The 21,002-nt window shown below is 43.1% G+C and overlaps 1 protein-coding gene across 1 annotated transcript in view; it reads right to left on the bottom strand.

The window, feature by feature from the left end:
- The window catches only part of UVSSA (UV stimulated scaffold protein A), a 51,574-nt gene extending 42,544 nt beyond the window's left edge, over nt 1-9,030 (bottom strand). The window contains exons 1-6 of the mRNA XM_042812174.1: nt 8,900-9,030; nt 8,467-8,797; nt 5,333-5,453; nt 3,737-4,150; nt 2,466-2,575; nt 1,737-1,865 (exon numbers count right to left, since the gene is read on the bottom strand). Coding sequence (XP_042668108.1) covers nt 1,737-1,865; nt 2,466-2,575; nt 3,737-4,150; nt 5,333-5,453; nt 8,467-8,797; nt 8,900-8,997 — 1,203 coding nt within the window. The 5' untranslated portion in view covers nt 8,998-9,030. The remainder of the gene's footprint in view (nt 1-1,736; nt 1,866-2,465; nt 2,576-3,736; nt 4,151-5,332; nt 5,454-8,466; nt 8,798-8,899) is intronic.
- Nucleotides 9,031-21,002: the final 11,972 nt, after the last annotated feature.

Raw genomic sequence — 21,002 nt, 5'->3', positions numbered from 1 at the left:
AAAAATACAGCAATCTGAAAGTACAGCAAGACCACAGCATGGCAAGAACTACAGTTCTACTAACACAAGGACATGCAGCCAGAAGGAGCAATATGTAATGTAAGCAACAATGCTGGATTAAGTAGGAGCTGAGTGTAATATTTCATATGCCGGCACGTAAACACTTGACAGATTGGGAGCTAATAATCACAGCCTAAGAAGAAAATAAGCAACAGCGTTTCTATCAGTCTCTCCCTTTACCATGTTTATAAGTTTCAAACAACTCAATTGTCACGTGATGAAAAGACAATTTAAACAATTTCATTCTACAGCACACAGCTCTCTTTGTTCAGGTTATAAATTAAATTAAATCAGCACTAAAATGAAATTTGGGTATTTTCCACTGGGAAAGAAAATAAAACCAATTACATGTAATTTTCAGTGCATAAGTTAATACCTCAATAAACACTGCTTCATTCTGAATGTACTCGTTGTGAATACTGCTATGCATTCTCCTTTATTTCTGCAGTTGTAATGGTACAATTTATTATCTTTCAACCCTACATAGATAGCATTGATCAATCTCCAGAAGTGGTAACGTACCACTTTAAACACATACACATGTACACACACACACACACAAAAAGCAAGGCTTGAACGTCCTTTATACCTTGCAAGAAATATTGCAACCAATATTCCACGCAGAGGTACAGCAAATGAAGTCCTGTCAAGCAAATGGCAGGAATGACAGCAGATGTCTGGATTCCTTCATAGTTGGTTGCATTAAGGTAGCACACATATTTCACTGAGGGAAAAAATAACCCTGACAAGACAGTCTTACAGTACTTTCCATTCATAGTTGACATTTTTGACTGACGTGGTACGTCTGTAGTACTAAGATGACGAACCAAATTAATCTTAATAAGGCTTCATTTGCACAAGGAAAGCAAAGTCTGCAACACTCAGTCATGGCTAAACCAGGATACTACAGTTTAATCCAAGGTATAACATCTGGATCAAATTCTTACAATCCAGTCATAAACCATGGCTCAAAACATTATTTGTGTGTTCAACTCCACAGTAATTTAGCTGGATCTCAAGCAGCATAAAGGAGCATTGTGGAGCTTTGCTTTAGATACATAAACATGATATAGACTCCTTTGAGGAGTCTGGACTGGATTTGAGTAAAGCATTTGATCTTTCAGCCTCCATTTATTCATTAGCTTTGCCTGTTTCCCAGAATCTGTCATCTTCTGACCCTTTAAAGCATTATAAAACAACTAATTCCTTCAAGATGTCCTTAGTCATGCTACTTGCCTACTGTAGGAAGTAAACACTACAAAGCAGAAATGCTGCTTTTGTAACTGTAGACACTAGCAAAGTTCTGTAAAGAATAACAGCTACACAGCATTTCCTGAGAAATATGTATCTGCACAAAGGAAGATGAGGACATAATGTTGCATATGAAGAAACTAAGAGTAAATAAAATCCAAGCCTAACCTTATCCAACCAACCTTATACAATGCTATCCAATAAAAACCAACAGCGCTACCTTACATGGCTTTGCCTAAGAACAGCTCCTGATTATAGTAGGTTCTCAGCTCAACTTCTTTAGCTGATGAATTTGTGAATAAATTAAACCTGCATTGAAAAGTTTGCCAGAATGAGGTTTAAGAAAGAGTGCGTTTTTGTATACAAGCCAAGTAGCCACGTATTACTAACAGTCCTCTCTAGTAAGTGAAGTTTCAAAAACTCACCACTTTTCTTTTTCTCTCTTTAAAAGTAATGTTCATTTCCTTGTATTTCCTCAGAGCAGCCTCCAGTTTATTCTTAAGATCAATGGCACATCTCAACCGATCGTCATTTATTCCTGCTCGGGTAAATAACTGCAAAGCAAAAAATCTACATTCTTATTCTTTTTCTACCACCAGAGCAAAAAGCACTTGTTTATTTGTTGTCTCACATAAGGTAGAGGAAAAATGTCACAAATTCTTTTATTTTATACGTAACAATTTGTCAATGCATTTCTTTCCCCAACTAGAATTTAAGACCTAAAACCAACCACTGAAGATGAATAACAAATGAGCAGTTGCTATAAACATCTCCTAATAATGCCCTCTGGCAGGCCATATTTCTTGCACGAGGCTCCTGCAAATATCAACTGGCAGAAAAGACAGTGGTCAGATGCAGACATGCCTGATGAAAACATACCAAGTTTTACTTAAATACTTTGTGAAGAAGCTGTATTTTCTTAGATGCCTACTTTTATTTTAATGTGTCTGCAGGCAGCACACCGAGCACTGAGCCATCAAACAACCTCTGTAGCTCCTGCAGTCTCCTTCTGTACATCCCTATGGAACCAGCAACCTTCTTTCCTATTTGCACCAATGTTTCTCTCAACCTTAATTTCTTTCCTCTCTCTCTCAAGCCTCCCAGCACCTAGTCCATCTTTTCACGGAAATGAAGAAATTAGGTCTTTACCCCACCTGAATCCAGGACTGCACGGAAGGCAAGAACTTATTTCTGACGAGTTTGTGAGCATCCACAACACTGTTTATTACAGCAGTATTGTCTTCGTTCTCATGCACTTTGATATCTGCTCCAATAAAGGAAAACAACAGTTAGTTGTAACCAAGTAGCCAGGATACTGTAAACACTGAGTAGAAGTACCCGTTAACCTCTCTAAAGTATTTTACATAAAGCATAAAAACATAAACAACACATATAATAATATGATTGTACATAAAGTATTTTTTTCTAAACTATTTGATGTTGATTATTATATATTCTGTTATCCACAATCAAAAAGGAAAAGATGAAAAGCTGTCAGGTCAGTGATGACAAGGATTTGTTACGCCATCACACGAAGTAAACCAAAACCAGTGCAGTTTTACTATTTACATTATATCTTGTCCTATGTTCCAATAAATGAACCAGGCCCTAATGGACCAGTTCGTGCTTATTCAATATGAAATGTTCCTAGGGCCTCCATCCCAAAAGGGGTTGACTGTCGAGGAAGCCAAGTCTGCCACCACACAAGAATGGTAAATGGTATTTTGCACCAGTTCAATGCTCATAAGCCCCAAGGGTAACTTTCAAATCTGTTGCTTGCAAGCAAAGTACGTAGCTATCTCACCAGCCTCATGCACTTGAAATTCCAATTGGACAGTATTTGTAAGAGATTTCATTTGGAAAAAAGTGAGAAGCCCTAAATACTCAGACTTTTTCTATCTGCAATTCTTATTAACAAAGTTAGATAGAACGGTCTAATCACAACTCTTAAGGAAAAACTCTGCTGTTTCCTGCAAGTTGTCAATAACAAAGAGAAGATTAAGAAACAGCCAATATCAATATGTTTAAATCAGTAGCTTTTACCCATGTTACAATGAGAAAGAAAGAAGTGCTGAAATAAGATACTATATACAGTAAGTAAATCATTTTGTTTCTGAACACAGGAAAATCACATGTACCATGAAGTGTAGTAATGTGTTTACAACTAATACAAACATTCAGTTTCAGAAATTAATGAAATCTGTAAATCCCATACAAGAACATCCAAAACTAAGAAAGGCTGCTAAATGGGGCAGAAATAGAAAGGAAGGCCAAAATAAATCAAAATGATGCCCAGGGACCCCAAATGCTGAAGTCACAGCAAAAACAAACAAGCAAAGGAAAAAAAAAAAACAAACAAAAAAAACAAACTACAAAGCATTGCAAAGATTATCCCCAGCTCTTTGTGAAAAATTGGTGCAGGTACCTGTAGAGAGTTCAAGGTCTAGAGTATACTTATGAGAAATCAGTCCATGATTCCTGACAAAAGTTTCATAATCATCATCACCAAGAACATGAACACCAGTTTCAACCTCAGAGCACGTGTCTCCATCTAATATATTTTGCTCAGGCTTCTTCTGTTTGTCACCTAACTCTTCGTTTTGATCCGTTCTGACACACTGAGAAACAGGAAGAATGTCCTTGCTACAGCACGGCTGTTCATCATCCACACATCCCACACATGAGGACAAGGAGGATGCAGATCTATCCTTGTCAGCACTCGTTTGTTCATTGGGTTCCAGTCCTGTGTTGCTCACAGTGAAGTCAAAAGGATCTGGCAACAGAAGCCGGAAACAGTTCTCCATCTCTGTCAGTGTCTCAGCAACCTCTTGGGACAGTTCTATCAAGAGAGAGTTGTTTCAGAACTTTGTGAAACAGCGTGCAGTGCTGACTCCTGAGCACAGTATACCTACAAAACAAACACTACTGCCAAAGAATCCATTTGTCCAGTAATCAGTCACAGTTTATCCACACATATTTATTTCCAGTGCAGGAACGGTCCTCAGAAGAGAGTCAATACTTCTCTTAAACAGGATCTCTAGAACTTCCTGAACAACAAATTTAGGACCAGCATTCCTCCCTTCCTATCCTCCCTAAAATTTCACTGTCTATCAAAGGTGACTCAAATACTTCAATAAATTCGAAGCAGAACATTACTGGTAAGAAACAAGGTATCCTTGGTAATGCCACTGGGTGCTCATTCTGCAGCCACAAATGTTACAGCTGTTTGCAAGTGCACCCGTGAATATATGCCATAGCTAAGAGATGCTATCAGTAAAGCTGACTTTAAAAGGTTAAATCTCTTTTTTCCATGTGTGAAAACATTTGCACCATGTAGAATAAAGGCAGACACAAATGCATTCATTGCACAAACTGAAGCAATTGAGATAAATAATCCCTACCAACTACAACCTAGTTAGAGAACCATAGTTACACTACGTCTGTTCTCAAATACGGCAGGAATATGCTGGCTGTGTGCATGTTCAGAGATTCAGCTCCCAGCAACATAACACTTCTCACAGATTTCCTATACTGCATCTAGGATTGCTGCGCAGACTTGTGCCCAAACTCCTGGAACATACATGATGCATATACAGTACAACTGAGGTCATCAGTCAAGAAGCCTGTACCTAACCATAGACACAGTAATTAAGCCACGAGATCCAGAACTGCTCCTGATATCACAGTATATCCCAAATTCAAAGAGACTCATAAGGATCACCAAGTCCAACTTCATACATGTGCATGAAGGTATGCATTCACACCTGATGAATTACTGACCAGACATTTGTAAGTTGTTTTTTTTCCAATATCTCCTCATTCTACTTGAGCCTTATGGGACCTGCTACTCATTTGCCTTGACATTCTTTAGGTGAGAGACAGAGTGAAGCACTAACAAATGTACTATTCCTGTACACTGAGGTTTGCTCTTATTTGGATATCTATTCTGCTGGAATTTGGTTTATACAACCTTACAAAAAATTGCTTTAACAACAAACCCACCCAAGTCAAAGCACATCACCTGCCATTTCTTTTTCAGCTCTTTTGGCTTTTTCTTTGTAAACGTTATCCAATCGTTTTTGCTTCTCTTCTTCCCTTTTCCTTTCAGCCACTGTTCTTGCATGCACGTCCTGAAAATCCACCTAAGGAAATGAAGAAAAAAGTACAACATTCTCTGTAAGAAGTACATAGAAAATCCATTTCCTAAGATCCTTATCAGTGGTGAAAAATCCTCTAACGTAAGCAATCATCCAGAAGCTCAGCAGTACTTCCTTTTATCTCCTCTCCTCCTGAAATCAATAACTACAGAAATTCTGAATGGAGGTTTTATTTCTACTAATAAGGGACTGCTGAAAATCAATGGCTTTTTTTTTTTTTTTAAATTATTTGTTGGATTCATTGACTGAGGGAAAGGATGTCATTCAGTCTCACTTTCTTATGACTAAAATATAAACATAAATCTGAGTGATGCAAAACAGTTTCTTTTAAAATTGTAGGTTTTTTTTTTTCTTAGAAGGGTTTGAAAATCTACGTATTTTCATTTCTATTTTAAGGAAACGAATCCTGAGTTGTGCTATTCCGTAAGAAAAATCACTTGAAAAGGAAATGTAGTTATTTCCTTTTGACTGCTACCACATAGCTTTCATTAATTTCATTATGGATTATGCTGAGGGCTGAGTGAGCCCATCCTTTGCTGCTTATAAGGGCTGCACCCTCTGTGCACGGTGCCTGTATTACAAGCACCCACTGAACATTTGTCTTTATTGTCGCTGCTAGATGAGCCAGCACTCAGAAACTTGGTCAGAACAGAGCATATCTAAGAACCTCATTCAGACAACACAGAGGGACACTACTCAGCCCCAGTGCTGGAGCAAGACGTATGGAGCCTTTTGCTATTAGTCTGTAATGAACATTGGAGCTGGACGTGATGAGGTGCAAACAACTCTTCTTGATTTAAAAGGTGTAAGACTAGTGAGCCTACACAGCAATAAACACTGCAAATTTGGGGAAATACTGGAATTCAGCATTAATACTCTCAGTCTATCAAAGTCACATTCAGTTTATAATTCACACTTAATCTGCAACCCCATCTGTGCCTTCCCAGAATCAAAAAAATACTGCTGAAAATACTTATGTGTGCATACATATATATTTCTTCTTGCTTCATTTTTGAAATTTGACACAGGGATTTGTTAAAAAAAAAAAACAACAAAAGAAACCACCACAAAGTTGTCTTCTAATATGCCGAAATATGTTCTGTTCTTAAAGTCAGACCTTCATACAGGTATAACTTCAGTTTACTAAGAATAAACCAGTAGGTTGTTTTCTGAGTATATACCTTAGAAGGGCTGCAGTGATCATCTTCTGACCAACTTTGATGATGATAATCTGAAAAGTAAGACTCTAACAGTCCTCAAACTGCTCCATACTGTGCCAGAGCTGTAACATCAAACAGCAGATGCACCTGATTTCTAAAAGGTACTAAAGCCTCCTCAGGTCTTTTTGTTGTCTCTTGCAGTTCACGTATTAAGATGACAAAAGGCTGGCTACACCAATATTAGCTCTTAAGTTCAGGAGCTGAGATTCAGTTGCTTCTCTTAGAACTCTTTCCAGAAGTATTCAGGTGCAATAAAAAAAAAAAATAACAGTACAGCCACTTCTGCTGGACTGCTCAGTACCACAAGGGCATGAAGTGAACACCCAAAGTCGTAAGGGAGGAGCAAACTGACTGCAGGAGTGCAGATAAACACACCAAACCTCAGCTGACTTATTGTACATTTGAGCATGCAGTCTATTGAATCTGTGTTATGCGTTAGAGATCCCCTGCATCTGTCCTGCATTTCCCCTCACTGGTTTCATTTTTTTTTTTTTTTTCCTGTAACGTAAGACAATACGGAATTATTTAAAGAAAGCAGCTACACTTTCTGTGTTGTACTCTGAAATGAAACCAGAACAGCACTGCTCAGTATGGAAAGAAAGGTATCTTAAGCTTTCACAGAAAGACTTCCTATCTATGAATCATCAGCTGAAAGTGCAAGTATGATTTCCATTCTAAAGCAGCTGGACTGTGGGGCTCCAAGCAGCAATCAGGGGGTGGAGCTCTACTGGTTTGCACACTGAGAAAGCACTGGTTGGGCCCAGCTCTTCTTTCAAGCCTAGGGTTTTAGAACCTTTTAACCACACTAAGAGAGAAACAACAACGACCACCAACCATCCCAGTATTCCACTATTTGGCTCTGGATGTGTCCTTAATTTTCACTCCTGGTTATTTTGTTTTTCTTTAATGACTTTAAAAAAAGTTATTTACACAGTTCAGCCCTTCCCACAAGTACATTTTCCCATTGTATTTCTGACACACTGCAACTTAGTTTGGATCTGGGACAGCTCTTTTCTTCACTTTCTCTATCTGATCAGTATTCAGTACTAAATCTGAGCATATTTAGTCACTGAATCATAAGTGGCACACATACAATGTTCAGCTGGGAAGTTTAGGAAGTCCAAAAGGAAAAGAATCCCAGAAAACAATACAGTGTTCTTGGTGAAGGTGCTGGGTTTTGAAAAAAGCACATCTGCCTGGGGAGCAGCAGAGAGCTCAGCTCAGCTTCTGAGCAGCACTACAATATGTCGTCAGAGTGCGTGGTGAATTGTGCAACTCTGTCTTGCATTCAGGTTATTACCAAAGGAACGAATCACACAGGAACAGAGAATTGCAGAGGTTGGAAAGGACCTCAGGAGATTCTTCAGTCCAACCCCCCTACTAAAACAGGGTCCCTGCAGTAGCTCACACCAGGAAGCATCTGGATGGATCCTGAATATCTCCAGAGCAGGAAATTCCACAACCTCTCAGGGCAACCTGTATTTTTCTTAAAGGCATCTCAGGTTCAGAAAAGCCTTCTGAAAACACGTTATGTAAAGAAGTAGGCATTTGCTAGTGTTAGTACCTTATACCTTAAGGAGAGGGTTTCTGCTTCAGGTGGGAACAATCACCATAAGTCCAAGGAAGATCGGGCCAGGCTGGGGGCTGCCTCTTTGGGAAGTCTCTTGAAGACGCTTTGCTTCCAACAGATTTCCTTTCACATTTATTGTTTAAAGTGAGGAAAGCACCTCCTCGAGACAATCCCCAAACACACACAGGGCAGTAAAAACGCAGAGTACCTTCTTGTTCTGCTTTAAGTAGTGATATCCCAGAGACAGCTTCTTGTAGGCCTCGCCATACTTCTCGTGCCAGCCCAGCACCGCCGCAATGGCAGCTTTCCTCAGCTTCTGGGCCACCTCCCGGGGCGGGGGAAGCGGCTGCTCGTGGTCCGTCCCCACCGTGAGCTCCAGGAACTCCTGGAAGTTGGAAACGAGCAGCGTGCGGAAGCGGTGAGAGCGGGAGAAGAGCTCCTGCACGATCTGGAAGGCGGAGAAGCGCATCTCGGCGTGCTCCTCGTGGAGCCTGGTCAGCAGCAGGTGGTACGCGTGGCTCAGGTGCTCCTCCGACGACCTGAGGGAACGGTTAGGAGGGCAATCACCGCAGCTGTGCCACGTGCAGCGCTTTCAGCCACCGCCATCAATAAACTGAAGGGCGGCGGGCCCAGCTCCTCACCTGCATATTTTCTTCAGCTCCTTCAGCCGGCCCGGCTCCAGCTGCGGCTCCCCCGCCGTGGTCAGCTCCTCCACCAGCTCGGCCAGCCGCAGGTCCATCTCTGCACCGGAGCGGCAGGGCTCCCTCCTTCCCCGTCTCGGCGCCGCTGACGTCATCACCGCGCGCTGCGCACGCGTGACGTCACGCTGCCTGCAAGGGCGGGAGGGAGTTCTTAAAGGGGCCGAGCCCGGGTGTTTTGTGTGTGTGGAGCCTGAGGGCTGTTCAACAGTGTGGAAGAGAAATGAACCATAGAATCGTAGAATCTCTGAGGCTGGAAAAGACCCACAGGAGCACCCAGTCCAACCACCCACCTGTCACCAATCACTAAACCATGTCACTCCACAAAATCCAAACGTTCCTTGAACGCCTACAGGGTCGGTGACTCCACCACCTCCCCGTGCAGCCCGTTCCACTGCCTGACCACTCTTCCAGAAGCGCAGTATTTCCTAACGTCCAGCCTGAATCTCCCCTGACATCAAATGAAGTCTTGGCACGCTCACTGACATCGGCGCGTGCCCCTCCTGAGGCACTGCTGCTCTGGTTGCCCACATCCCAAACCTGTGAGAGGTGACACAGCTCTGAACCCACAGTCCTGCCTTGTGCCCACCCCGTGTAACATGCTGGGTGTGACCAAGGGGCTAATTGCAGTGTGAACTGCTGCTGTTCCTTGTGCCTAGGGTTGGAAGAGACCCTAAGGGCATCAGCCTCCAGATGTGGCACCAGACCAGGCTGCCCAGGGCCCCATCCAACCTGGCCTTGAATGCTCTCCTCACAGGAGAGCTGCTCCAGCCCTCTGATCATCTCAGTGCCCTCCTCTGGACCCGCTCCCAGAGCTCCACGTCCTCCCTGTACTGGGGCTCCAGACCTGGACACAGTACTGCAGAAGGGGCCTCACAAGGGCAGAATAGAGGAGGACAATCACCTCCCTGCCTCTGCTGGCCACCCCTCTTCTGATGGAGCCCGGGTTACCATTGGCCCTCCAAGGTGCAATGAGCTCCATGTAGAAGGCAACAAGAAGTGTAGGAGGAACAGCATGGCATTCTGGTTTTAAATACCAGGTTTTGCGTGGCCTTCTGCCTTTGAGGCCTTCAGAACTTCAGCCTCTCCTCTCTGTTGCCTTCCTGAAGCAAAACGAGGGGTAAATAAAGCAAAGGAGGCAGGAAAGCAGCCCTCAGTCATGGCACCAACTTTGCAGCTCTCAAACAGGAGGATGTCTGTGGAGTATTTTATAGGTAAAGGCTAGCAAAAGGGTACTCCCAAACAGAAGCAAGCTATTCCCTGAAGGGTGAATAAAGCTCATCTGCAGGACTTTCATGGCAAGAATTATAGCAGAACTGTACTTAAGTGACATTTTCCTCTATAGAATCTCAGAGCTTGACAAACACTGCAAGTAATCCATTGACATATGGGGATAGAGATGAATGCACCTGTTGTATAAAATAATTACAATGCAGATGAACAAACTGCTCTGTTCTCAGATGAGCTGAGCTTGGCAGAGTGCACAGGCACTTGCTGTCACTAAAAATCAGTATCTCCTCAGTGAATTTTTACAGTGATCTGTCAGGTCTACCTGATATTGCAGCAGCAAAAAGCTCCTGTGAGCTCTTGAATTTCTATCCACACGAGTTCCCCAACTTGTAAACAGGGTGCAAATGTCAAAATTTCTCCCGGCCAGAATTCTAGCCTGCAAGATCTGTGCTGGGCACGGCTATGAAAAATGTCCCAAATAGGGTGAGGTTAGAAAATACTCTGGAATGAGTTGATTTCAAAGGAAAAAAGAAAAAAGCCTGAAAAATTCATCTGTAATACTCACCGAATTCCTCTTATAATTGTGTCCTATGTTTTTCTCCTCTTAACAACTAGAGATGCCAAATGGGATTTAAAAACTCAGAGTACCAGAAACTTTGCTTTGAACTAGGGAGCAAATTTAATCCCAGTCACTGAGTGAGGGAAGACAATGAAGCTCTTGATGCACATCACTGCATTACTACTGCTTGCAGTTCCACCAAAGCACCCCAAGTCTCTACACCACAAACACCAGCATTACAATGCAGTCCAAACCTCTCATACTTCGTGCAAAAGACTTGTGTACAAGCAGCCCTTCCTATGTGACATTTGTCTTTTCCCATCTGGCAGGTGCCCTGATGCACTTCAGAGTGACCTAAAGTAATGAACTCATATTTTCAAACAAATTTACTGCACCATATGCATGCATACATTTTGCAATGGTTCTTTTATATCTGACTTGATTAATGAGACCATCTTACTTTATAATGTTTCTTCTTCCTTGTTGGCTTCTATCTAGTAAACTGCACATCCTACATTTGCATGAGAAAACCACATACAGCAGCATAGTTCATCTTTAAAGTTTAGATGTTTACTCTTCCAACATTTCTTATTTTTCTATTTCTTTTCTTTATTTGATTGAAAGTGCCTAAACAACAGCTTTCTATTAGGCTACTGCTTGCAACAATACCATTGCTTTAATGTCTAGAAACAGCATTTCAAAATGAGCCTCGAGCAACGTGCTCAACATCTACAAAGCCACCAATTCATATCCTTGCAGAATGTTTAAAGAAATCCCTGCGAGGAGCCATATGGTTTTGCAGAGAATTAGTTGATGAATGAACGCTGAGTTGTGTAACTCATCCACAGTTGTCCCTCAGGCAAATCTCAGTGACAGCTAAGCTGTTTAATTTAAAAAAAAAAAATCTCAGACAATTACATAAAATGGTGTTTGCTCAAGTTGCTGAGTTTCTTTCCCCTTCTGCTTTCTAATGAGCGTGGTAAATATCCACTGTTCAAATATTTCTCTAATTCCTTCATCTGGACCAATCTGATAAAGGGCTGAGGGGACTCAGACCGTGAAGAGTCATTTGGCTGCAGAAATGCTTTGTGTCACTCAGACTGGTTGTGGATTCAGGAAGCCCAATGTCTTTGGCCAAATGCACAGACAAGGAAATACAGTGCCCAAAGAGAAAAGGCAGAATTTTGTCCTTTAAGCCAATTGTTTGGGTGTGGTGTTCTTACATTACAGAAAAACCAGCTGTTCCCAAATTTAAAATGTCACACTGGGAGCTCCAGGAAGGATTGTTTCAAGCTTACATGCATTGTCACATTTTCAGGTGTAGTGATTTTATAAAAGAAATACCCAGGTAGGAGAATGCTCCATCATTTTATTAGATGATTCTTGGCCTGTGGTTGTTTTCAGCTTTGCAATACAAGAGCACGTCAGGCAGAAAGAAACCCCACAGAACTTTAGAATAGCTGTATTCAGCTTAATGATATGAAATTAAAAAGGAGGGTTTATCTTCCTGCCAAAATGGAACTTTGGCAAAAAAGCTTCCTCACAAACAATCTTGAGTTAAAATAACTTTGGTTCCAGGCCTGAAGATGCAGAAACATGATAAACACTGATATTAAGTTGTCACAGAGTTTGTGTCAGTTGGGTTGCAAAGAAAATACTGACCTTCTGTGTGAGACGAATAGATACTTAACTACCAGTTTGATTCAGCAACAGGAAGACAGTTATCTGAGAGCCCTGAACTACCTCATACGGGGTAAGGACTGCACTTAAACAGATGTTCTCAAAGAAAAAATAGTCTATTCATTAAACCATCAATAATGCAAGGCCAAAGATACTTGGCAACCTCCTCTAATGATGTGAAATATTGATGCTGACAACACTGCAGCCTGCTGTAACATTTTATAATTCTGTCACAGAAGGAGATGGGTGAACCTGTTCTGTATGGGTTGGGTCACCAATTAAATAACCATTTGTAGGTTGGATGGGGCAGGAATAGCTGCAAGGGAACCAGCACAAATCAAGGAGCTTCTATCTACTTTTGTCTAGGATTGTTTTTTAAAATGATCCTACAGCATTGCCTCAAATCTTCAGGCCAGCATCAGAAGATTGCTTTTGATTCTGTGAAAAGGTCTAATTGGAACACAAGGAGAAAGGCAAGTAGTGGCCCCAAGGCAGCTGGCATTTTTCTGGGCTAGACAGGTTCATATCGTACGTCGAGATTTCTGTTTGAATGTACCTAAAGAAGAGAAAAAACAAGTCCCATTGCATTGCAGGCATATCCTTAGGGTTTTTTGTTTGTTTGTTTGTTTGTTTGTTTGGAATGGCAGCTTTCCAGGCAAGACTTGGATCGCATGGTTCAAGAAAGGAGGAGAGTGAAGGCTGTCAGTGTGTAGAAAAGAAGGAAGAGAAGAATCCAATATCACGAGAGAACAAAAGAGGAAATCCAGCCCAAATTCAGCTTGAAGACCCCTACTGCTAAATTGTAAAGTGACAGAAATACCACTTTCACACAAATACAAGTGTGGTAAAGTGGGACTGCTTTCAAACACAGAATGTTAGCAGAAATTTCTCAAACAACTTAGGCCTAGGAAGCAAATAAACTCACTGTAGCCATATGAAAGCGTCTACATCAGATATCTAAGAAATTCATCCTTTAGAAGTGAGCTGTGTTGTTAAATTCCATAATCTGAGCTCCCAAGTGTCTAGGAAAATTTGCCCTCTCTCCACACAGCACCAGGGAAGTGTCCATTGCCTTTTATGAGAAGAAAACCACATGGATCAAAACCAGTTTTTTTTTGGGAAATGCTCTTACTGTAATAATAAAGAACACTTTGTCCTTGTGAAGAGATTATTTATACGGGTCAGCTTATGCAAACATAAGGAAAGTCCCTGGTTTGAGATCTTGAGGTTGCTGGGACAAAAACAGGTTGCACAGAGCACGTGTCATGAGAGAAAGAAATACTGAGGTGGTGCTAAAAGGAAGAGGGAAGTATTGTGAAGAAAAGGCAGCAAGGCTTGTGAGCTGGCTGAATTCTTCCATGCCAAAAAAAATATGGCACTCGTTGACATTCACTGATTCTTGCTGAACGTCCATGGAGACTGAATGGTAGATTTCAGCACAGTGAGGTGGTGGTGGATGATTTGTTTCAGCTGTGGTGACACGGATGTGAAAGACAAGCCACGTTATGGACAGCCATGCAGATTTTTACGAGCATGGCATGTAGGCTCTTGTTCATTGCTGGTGGAAATGCATAACTAATGGAGGCGACTATATTGAAAAATCACATTTTGTAGCTGAGAATTTTCTCTGTCAAATCGTGTTAATGCGTGCGTTGTATCTGTTGTAGTTTCCAAGGAAATAAATATGAGGCATTACTTTGGGAGCAAGCTATGTAGCTGCAGTGTACGCATCTGAAGGGTGAGCTGATAAAAACCTCCACGATGGCCTTCCAGAAAGCTGAGTGCAGAATGAGGAGTGGTGACTGCAGCCTCTCCAAACACACACACCCAGTGCTCTGCGATTCTGCTCGTTAAAAGCCTCATAAAGCAATAATTGCTGCTTTCCTCATGGTACAAATCCCAGCAGTAGACTTGATATCAAGTAATGATGAAGCAGTGGTGGTGAATATACAGGAGCACAGTAAAACAGGAGCACAGAACCACAGAATATCCCGAGTTGGAACAAATCCACAAGCATGAAGTCCAGATCCTGGCTCCATACAGGAGCACCCAAAATCCAAACCCTGTGCCTGAGAGCAGTGTCCAAATGCCTTTTGACCTGCAGCAGTTCAGAGCCGAGCCCATTGCCCTTAGAAGTTTTCTTGACTTTCTATTATGAAGACCAACATCTCCAGGAGAGGCAGCAGAATGATGAAGTTTTTGCTCCTCTAATCATTGCCTTCATAAAAATGGATCAGTTATTGATGCATCAGCAAAATGGAGAAAAGGTGAGAGCAGCAGTCTGAGGGGATCTGCGACTTGTGGATACACACAGCTCTGCTCCGGAGCCATTCAGTGGCAGGGCTCACTGATGCCCCAGGTTTGTTTCTTTTTTCAAAGCTAAATGCAAACCACACACCCCGTAATTTCAGATGGAGGAGATACAGTTTATAGAATCATAGAATCATTTGAGTTGGAAGGGTGCCTTAAAGACCATCTAGTCCAACTCCCCTGCAACAAACAGAGACATCTACAGCTCCATCAGGTGCTCAGAGCCCCTCCAGCCTGACTTTGAGTGTCTGCAGGGATGGGGCATCCACCACCTCTCTGGGCAACCTGTGCCAGAGCCTCACTACCTTTATTGTAAAACACTTCTTCCTTATATCCAACCTAAATCTTTCCTCTTTTAGTTTGAAACCACTTCCCCTTATCCTATCACAACAGACCTTGCTAAAGAGTCTGTCCCCTTCTTTCTGATAGCCCCCCACTTGTAGGTCACCTCTGAGCTGGGATGCCCAACGCGTTGCCACATGGGACTTTAAACTAAAGGAGGGTGAGCTGAGATGAAACCTAAGGAAGACATCCTTCGCTATGAGGTTGGTAGGATGGGGCCGGGCTGTGGCGGTGCCGTCCCTGGAGGCGCCTGGGGCTGCGGGCAGAGGGCTGCGCTGTGCCGCTGCACCCGGCAGGTGGCAATGCAGGAGAGCTGCAGGGTGGGAGCTGCTGGGCTGCAGCTGGCGGCGAGCCCTGAGGAGAGGGAGCCTGCGCTGAGCGAGCAGCTATTTAAATTCCATTTTATTTGTTGCGGTTTGAACTTACAGGCTCGTAGCATCAATCTGTGGCGTCAGGTTGGGTGCCCCCATCCACAACCTTAGGGGCGACCGGTGAGCACAGCGAAGCACGCACCGTTCTGCAATCAGAGGTGGAAAGCACCATTTGTATGGCTATGCTGGTATACAAGTAACACTGTTTCCAGGCCAGGAATGAGCCTTCAGTCAGATCCGTCTTAAACGTGATCAGGGTGTTGCATTAAAATATGCAGGTTTTATTTGAAAAATACGTCCCTGGGTGCCACATCAAGGAAACAACAACTGAGAAAAAGAACACTGCCCTCTGAGAGCGAGCCAAAGGCAGAGGCATTTCCCAAGCAGAACAATGGGTGCAGGGAAACTTTCAGAGAAATACGGAGAAGAACTGCAGATTTGTAGAGGCACATTTTGCCCTCTATCTGAAAAAGAAGGAAAAAAACACAAAGCCCCTTAAGCCAACAATGACAGCACAGGAGATATTTGGTCTTGTTTAAAAAGAAGAAGAAGAGGAAGAAGAAGAAGAAGAAGAAGAAGAAGAAGAAGAAGAAAGCTCATTTGTATCAAAAATCTAATGAAAAAACCTGATGTTTTCTGTCCTCTCTGCTAACAGAGAAGTAGCTGGACTTGGCAGAGCAGTGGCTCTTTCTTGGAAGGCCCCAATGGAGAAATGCAGCCACCCCCCAGATGCTGGAATGCCGATTAGGGTGCAGGTGGGTTAAAGCAGCTCCAGTTCTTACGCAATGCTCCTGCCCCATCTGCAGTGCTGGGAGCTGCCAGAACCGCTGGACAAAATGCCTGTAAAGATTTGAATCAGTTTTGATTTTCTGAAACAAAGTTGAGAGGTGACTTTTCATAAATTGAGAAGATTTTCAGGGAAAGATATAAGCACATGAAACAATCTTTAGAATGGCACTGAAAAAAACCAACCCGACCCACCACAAACAAATGATGAATTCAAACTGGAAATGAAGCACATATTTTAGCAGTGAGAAAGCACATTCTTGGTCTCCTGATGAAGTTTTTCTGACAGATGTGCTCCAGATAATCACAGTTCTGGATTGTAAATAGCTGAAGAGAGGTCATTTGATATCAGGAGACTGCAGAAATATGGCTTCTGGCTCTGTTACAAGGCACTGAGTTGTGGAGAAGGTTTTGTCCATGAAACAGAGGTGGCAGGGCCAGAATCAGCTGGTGACTTGGTTATGCAGTACATCCTGAAGCAGCAGCCTTGGCTATTCCTACTATGAAGGTGTCCGTAGTTCCAGAAGATAGATAAGAATTTTTTGTAAATACATCAGTTCCCTTACATTCTTCACTGTATGACCACCTCACAGGAGAGACCAGGCCCTGAGGGCACTCAGTTGTCCCAGGGCCATTTATCTTGGAGCTGAACGTGTCCCAGTTTACTGTCCATGCACACAGTTGAGTCATACTCAGAGATGATTAAATTCCAAATGCTCTGAGAGCAGGACCCACTTATAGAGCCTGGAGGCTCCCAGCTCCTCCCATAGCACTGTAAGAATTAGGAAACCATCCAGTGGATCACCAGGACCAGAGCTGCAGTTCATCCCTACATGCAGAACTGAGGCAACACAGCAGCCAACAGAGATGGCCTGAGATAACACTGCATCTTCCTTCACCCCAGCAGCCATCCAGAGACATGGCCCAAATCCTTCATTTTCTAGGTGGAAGTCAGCTCTGGACTCTGATGGTGCTTATGGCTATGAAAGGAGGAAAAGGAAATTATCTGCTGTTTATCTGTTTATTTCCTTTTGGGGTTTGTCTGCATCATCCTGCTTAATATCTGCGGGTGGGGAACAAAATATTTAAGTTAATTGACAATCCTTTTGTCCTGGATTGAATAGGCTTTATCATCTTTCCCTCCTCATTGTTCCTTCCAGCTCCATCAGGAGAAAGTCCAGGCTGGGAACTCAGAGGAGTGCCCTGGGAAAACCTGCTCCTCAGCAGGGGAGATGTCCTTCAGAAATACACAGTGCATGGGTTTGTCTCATGGGACAGGAAATAGGGCCAAAGGAACAGGCACAGCCCTGAGGTGTTACCTCCATATAGCCAGCCTTGGCTTTGTGCATTAATGTGGGGATGAAGGAAATGTCTTACATGGAGCCAGCTGAGCAGGGGATGTGCTTCTGGTTGACGCTGCCGACCAGCTGTAGTACAAGGGACGCTCCAGGAAAGCATCACCAGGTCCCCTCACTGCTCCACTCCTTCATCCTGGTGGTAACTCCACCTTAGGGCTGTGTTTCTATGTCAAAGATGCAACACACTGGAGACTAAAAGCCCTCTGTGACCACAGTGCTTAATGAAAACTTTCCCAAGTAAGGTTCTAATCAACAGCTGAATGAATTCCAGCACTGAAACCATCCCAAGTTTGGTAGTCAGCTTCTCCATGTTGTCTCCTTTCCTTCCTGTGTAATAATCTCACTGAAACTGTTTTTGTTACATTCCTGCTTTTTGTGTGACACCAGTAATGATCACTAGCATCAGTTCCATGACAGGATCTCAGGAACCTCATCAGTCATCATGCCCTTCACACTGCCTTTTGGCCTCTCTCTTAGCCAGATCTTCATGGCATTTCTAATCCCTCCCCCAGGTACTAGCTAATGCCAGCAACACGTAACACTGCAGTACAGCTGCATTTTTAGGAGATTCGTTAACAGCAACAGTCACAGCAGTGTGACAGATGTATCTCAGTAAACACATCCCCTTCACTCAGCTGTCCACCAACTGCATTCTCCAGTGCAGTAAGTTTGAGGATATCTAGGCACCAGCTTTTCTTTCTCCCTATTCCCCTCATCATGTTGTTATTACAGAATTACAGAATCACAGAATCACAGAATGGGCAGGGTTGGAAGGGGCCTCAAGGATCATGAATCTCCAACCCCCTGCCACATGCAGGGCCACCAACCTCCACATTTAATACTGGACCAGGCTGCCCAGGGCCCCATCCAACCTGGCCTTGAACCTCTACAGATAAGGCACCCACAGCCCCTCTCTGGGCAGCCTGCTCCAGCACCTCATCACTCTCTCTGTAAAGAACTTCTCCCTGACATCCAACTTAAATCTTCCCTCCCTCAACTTAAAACCATTTCCCAGTTATTCCATTTACCATTTACCCCATTTATACCATTTACCAGTTATTCTGGTAACTGCTCTACAAACACATACCCAAGGCAGATACTCTATCAGCTTTCCCTTCCTAGAACTCATCAATTAAAAATTCCAGGTGAAAGATTATTTGATTTCTAAAATTTGCACACACTTTTTCATTTCCACATTGCTGAATTATTTCGGTGTGGCTTAGCACATCTCCCTCTCCACCTCACCCCAAATTGAACATCACCGTCTATATGAGGAGCAAGATGGGTGCTGAGCGCTGTTCTACAGATCAATCTGGAATCCCACCTCAGCGATGCAGTAGTTTCATGTTATTTTTTTTCTTCTCATGCTTTCAAAATAACCTGCGGTTATTTTCATCTGTGAAAGATGAATGGCTTTGAGCCATTCTCAACTCCACCCTGACACCTCGTTCGTATTTTAGTAAGTCAAACAAACAGCTCTTCTCGTTCATCAGCCTTTCCATTTCTTGTGCTGTTTCCTATTGTTCTTTCTGTGGCACTTATTACCCTGCAGCTGATTTTCTCTGGCTTAGGGTACACATCTCCAGTCACTTTAGTAAGGTCAAATTGCAAGATTTTGCACTGCGGTCTGACACGTTATTTCAAACCCCAAGGCTCCTCAGTGAAAGGATCATTGCCAGCCAGCATTAAGGTTAGGAATAATTTCACTGAAGTGAAGAATTTCTCTTTGCTGAGTTGCAAAACTTGAGTTCAGACTAAAATCGGGATTAGATCCCAAGCTGAGGTTTTTCCACAAGTACCTCAGATCAGTGTTAAGCATAACCTGCACCCAAACTTCCAACTGTGGAGGGAAGCATCTCTAACCCTACCTCACTTTCAGTGTTACATAAACTGTTCTTCCATAATTATCTTCCCACTGTACACAGAAGCAGGAATAAATGCAGTCATGTTGTAGGATGTTGGCAGGAAACATCCATCCATACTTATAGTTGGAGAGATTAAGAAATCAGGCGTACACAGGCCACCTCCTCTGCTGACACAAAATCAAGATGCAGAATAGCAGAGTACGAAGCTATTAAAATGCGGTTTACAGGCAACAAGTTCATACCTGCTGTGAGTCATGTGCTGCTCTTGGTTTAATGCCTGAAGGAACTACAAATTGATATGTCTGCTGGATTCTGGACTCCAGGCAGAGCAGTCAGGGAATACAGACCAGAAATCCCAGCAGCAGCAATCTCTGCCTGCAGCCATTTCTGGCCCCCACGAAGCTGGGAGGTTTTGAAGTCATGCTGGAGTAAGGCTGAGAATGAAAGGCACCCTGCAGGGCCTGCACTGGACACTGCCCACAGGGGTGAGCCAGGAGGCAGCAGCTGCCTGGAACAAACAAGGCTCACTGCAGTCCAAATAGGTGGTTTGACTGCAGGCTTCCAGAGCAAGCAGTCACAGCTAATAAGAGCTTCTTTTGGACCTCTGGAGTGCACTTTCTAGCACACCATCAGGGATGCAGGCTGGCAACTGGATGCTAAAATGATTTTTCTGTAAGCAAAGGCCCTCCTGTTGCAGGACAGCAGCTCTCCTCCCTCACTCCCCCAGCTAGTTCTCAGGGAGCATGGATTTCCATCACTCCCCTTAGGCCACAGAAAGGAAAAAGGGCTGAAATCTCAGGAAGCCGCAGCTCTAACTGGTACTTAAAGAAGCAAAAGCAACAATTTCCATGACCTGCTACTGTTTGCTGGTTACCATTCACTTCTGCAGAACTGATCAAGAAAACCCAACGCACACATAGGGAAACAAAAAGAAAAAAAGAAAGAAAGAAAAAAAAAAAAAAAGCAAAACAAAAACCCAAACCACACACACATCCCTTCCCTGCCTTTCTATGAAGTTCTATGAAGTAGGGAGAGGTTGCCACTCTCAAAAATTCTCCTTGTCCTTCTCCTGCTATGATAACGTGCAGAGTCAATGAAACAGATGCTGCTGCACTTGGATTTCAGCAATGCTTTCCCCAGGGCAAGCTTGAGCTGATGCTCCTAATTTTGCATTATCAGGAAGGAAAAAATAAATCACTTTGATTGCCAATTACTCCAGTTACTGATGCCAGCTCTCATTATCTGTCTCCACCTAAGCAGGAGTCACCTATATCTGCTACTTCAGAAAATGCTGAGGGAAGCAGACACTTCCAGCAAGGAGCACAGGAAAAACTGGTCTCTGCCAAACTGACAGCACTGCAGCACTCCTGATGCACCAGCTCAGAAGCATCAATAACGTATGCTTATTGAAAATGGAACCTTTGAAGACATAGCTGATAGGAGATCTCACTGAACTGATAGTGGCAGAGATGCATATAATCTTATAGCCTATAAAGTTGTGATTTTGTGAGTCCTGGAGGAAGTGACAGAACTGACAGGAACAGA

The sequence above is a fragment of the Centrocercus urophasianus genome, unplaced genomic scaffold (assembly GCF_019232065.1).
Source record: "Centrocercus urophasianus isolate 14NV4802_14NV808 unplaced genomic scaffold, USGS_Curo_1.0 seq_13, whole genome shotgun sequence".
In the NCBI taxonomy this organism is placed as follows: Eukaryota; Metazoa; Chordata; class Aves; order Galliformes; family Phasianidae; genus Centrocercus; species Centrocercus urophasianus.
Note: the sequence above shows the minus strand (reverse complement) of the source record. Positions and strands in the feature narration are given on the sequence as shown.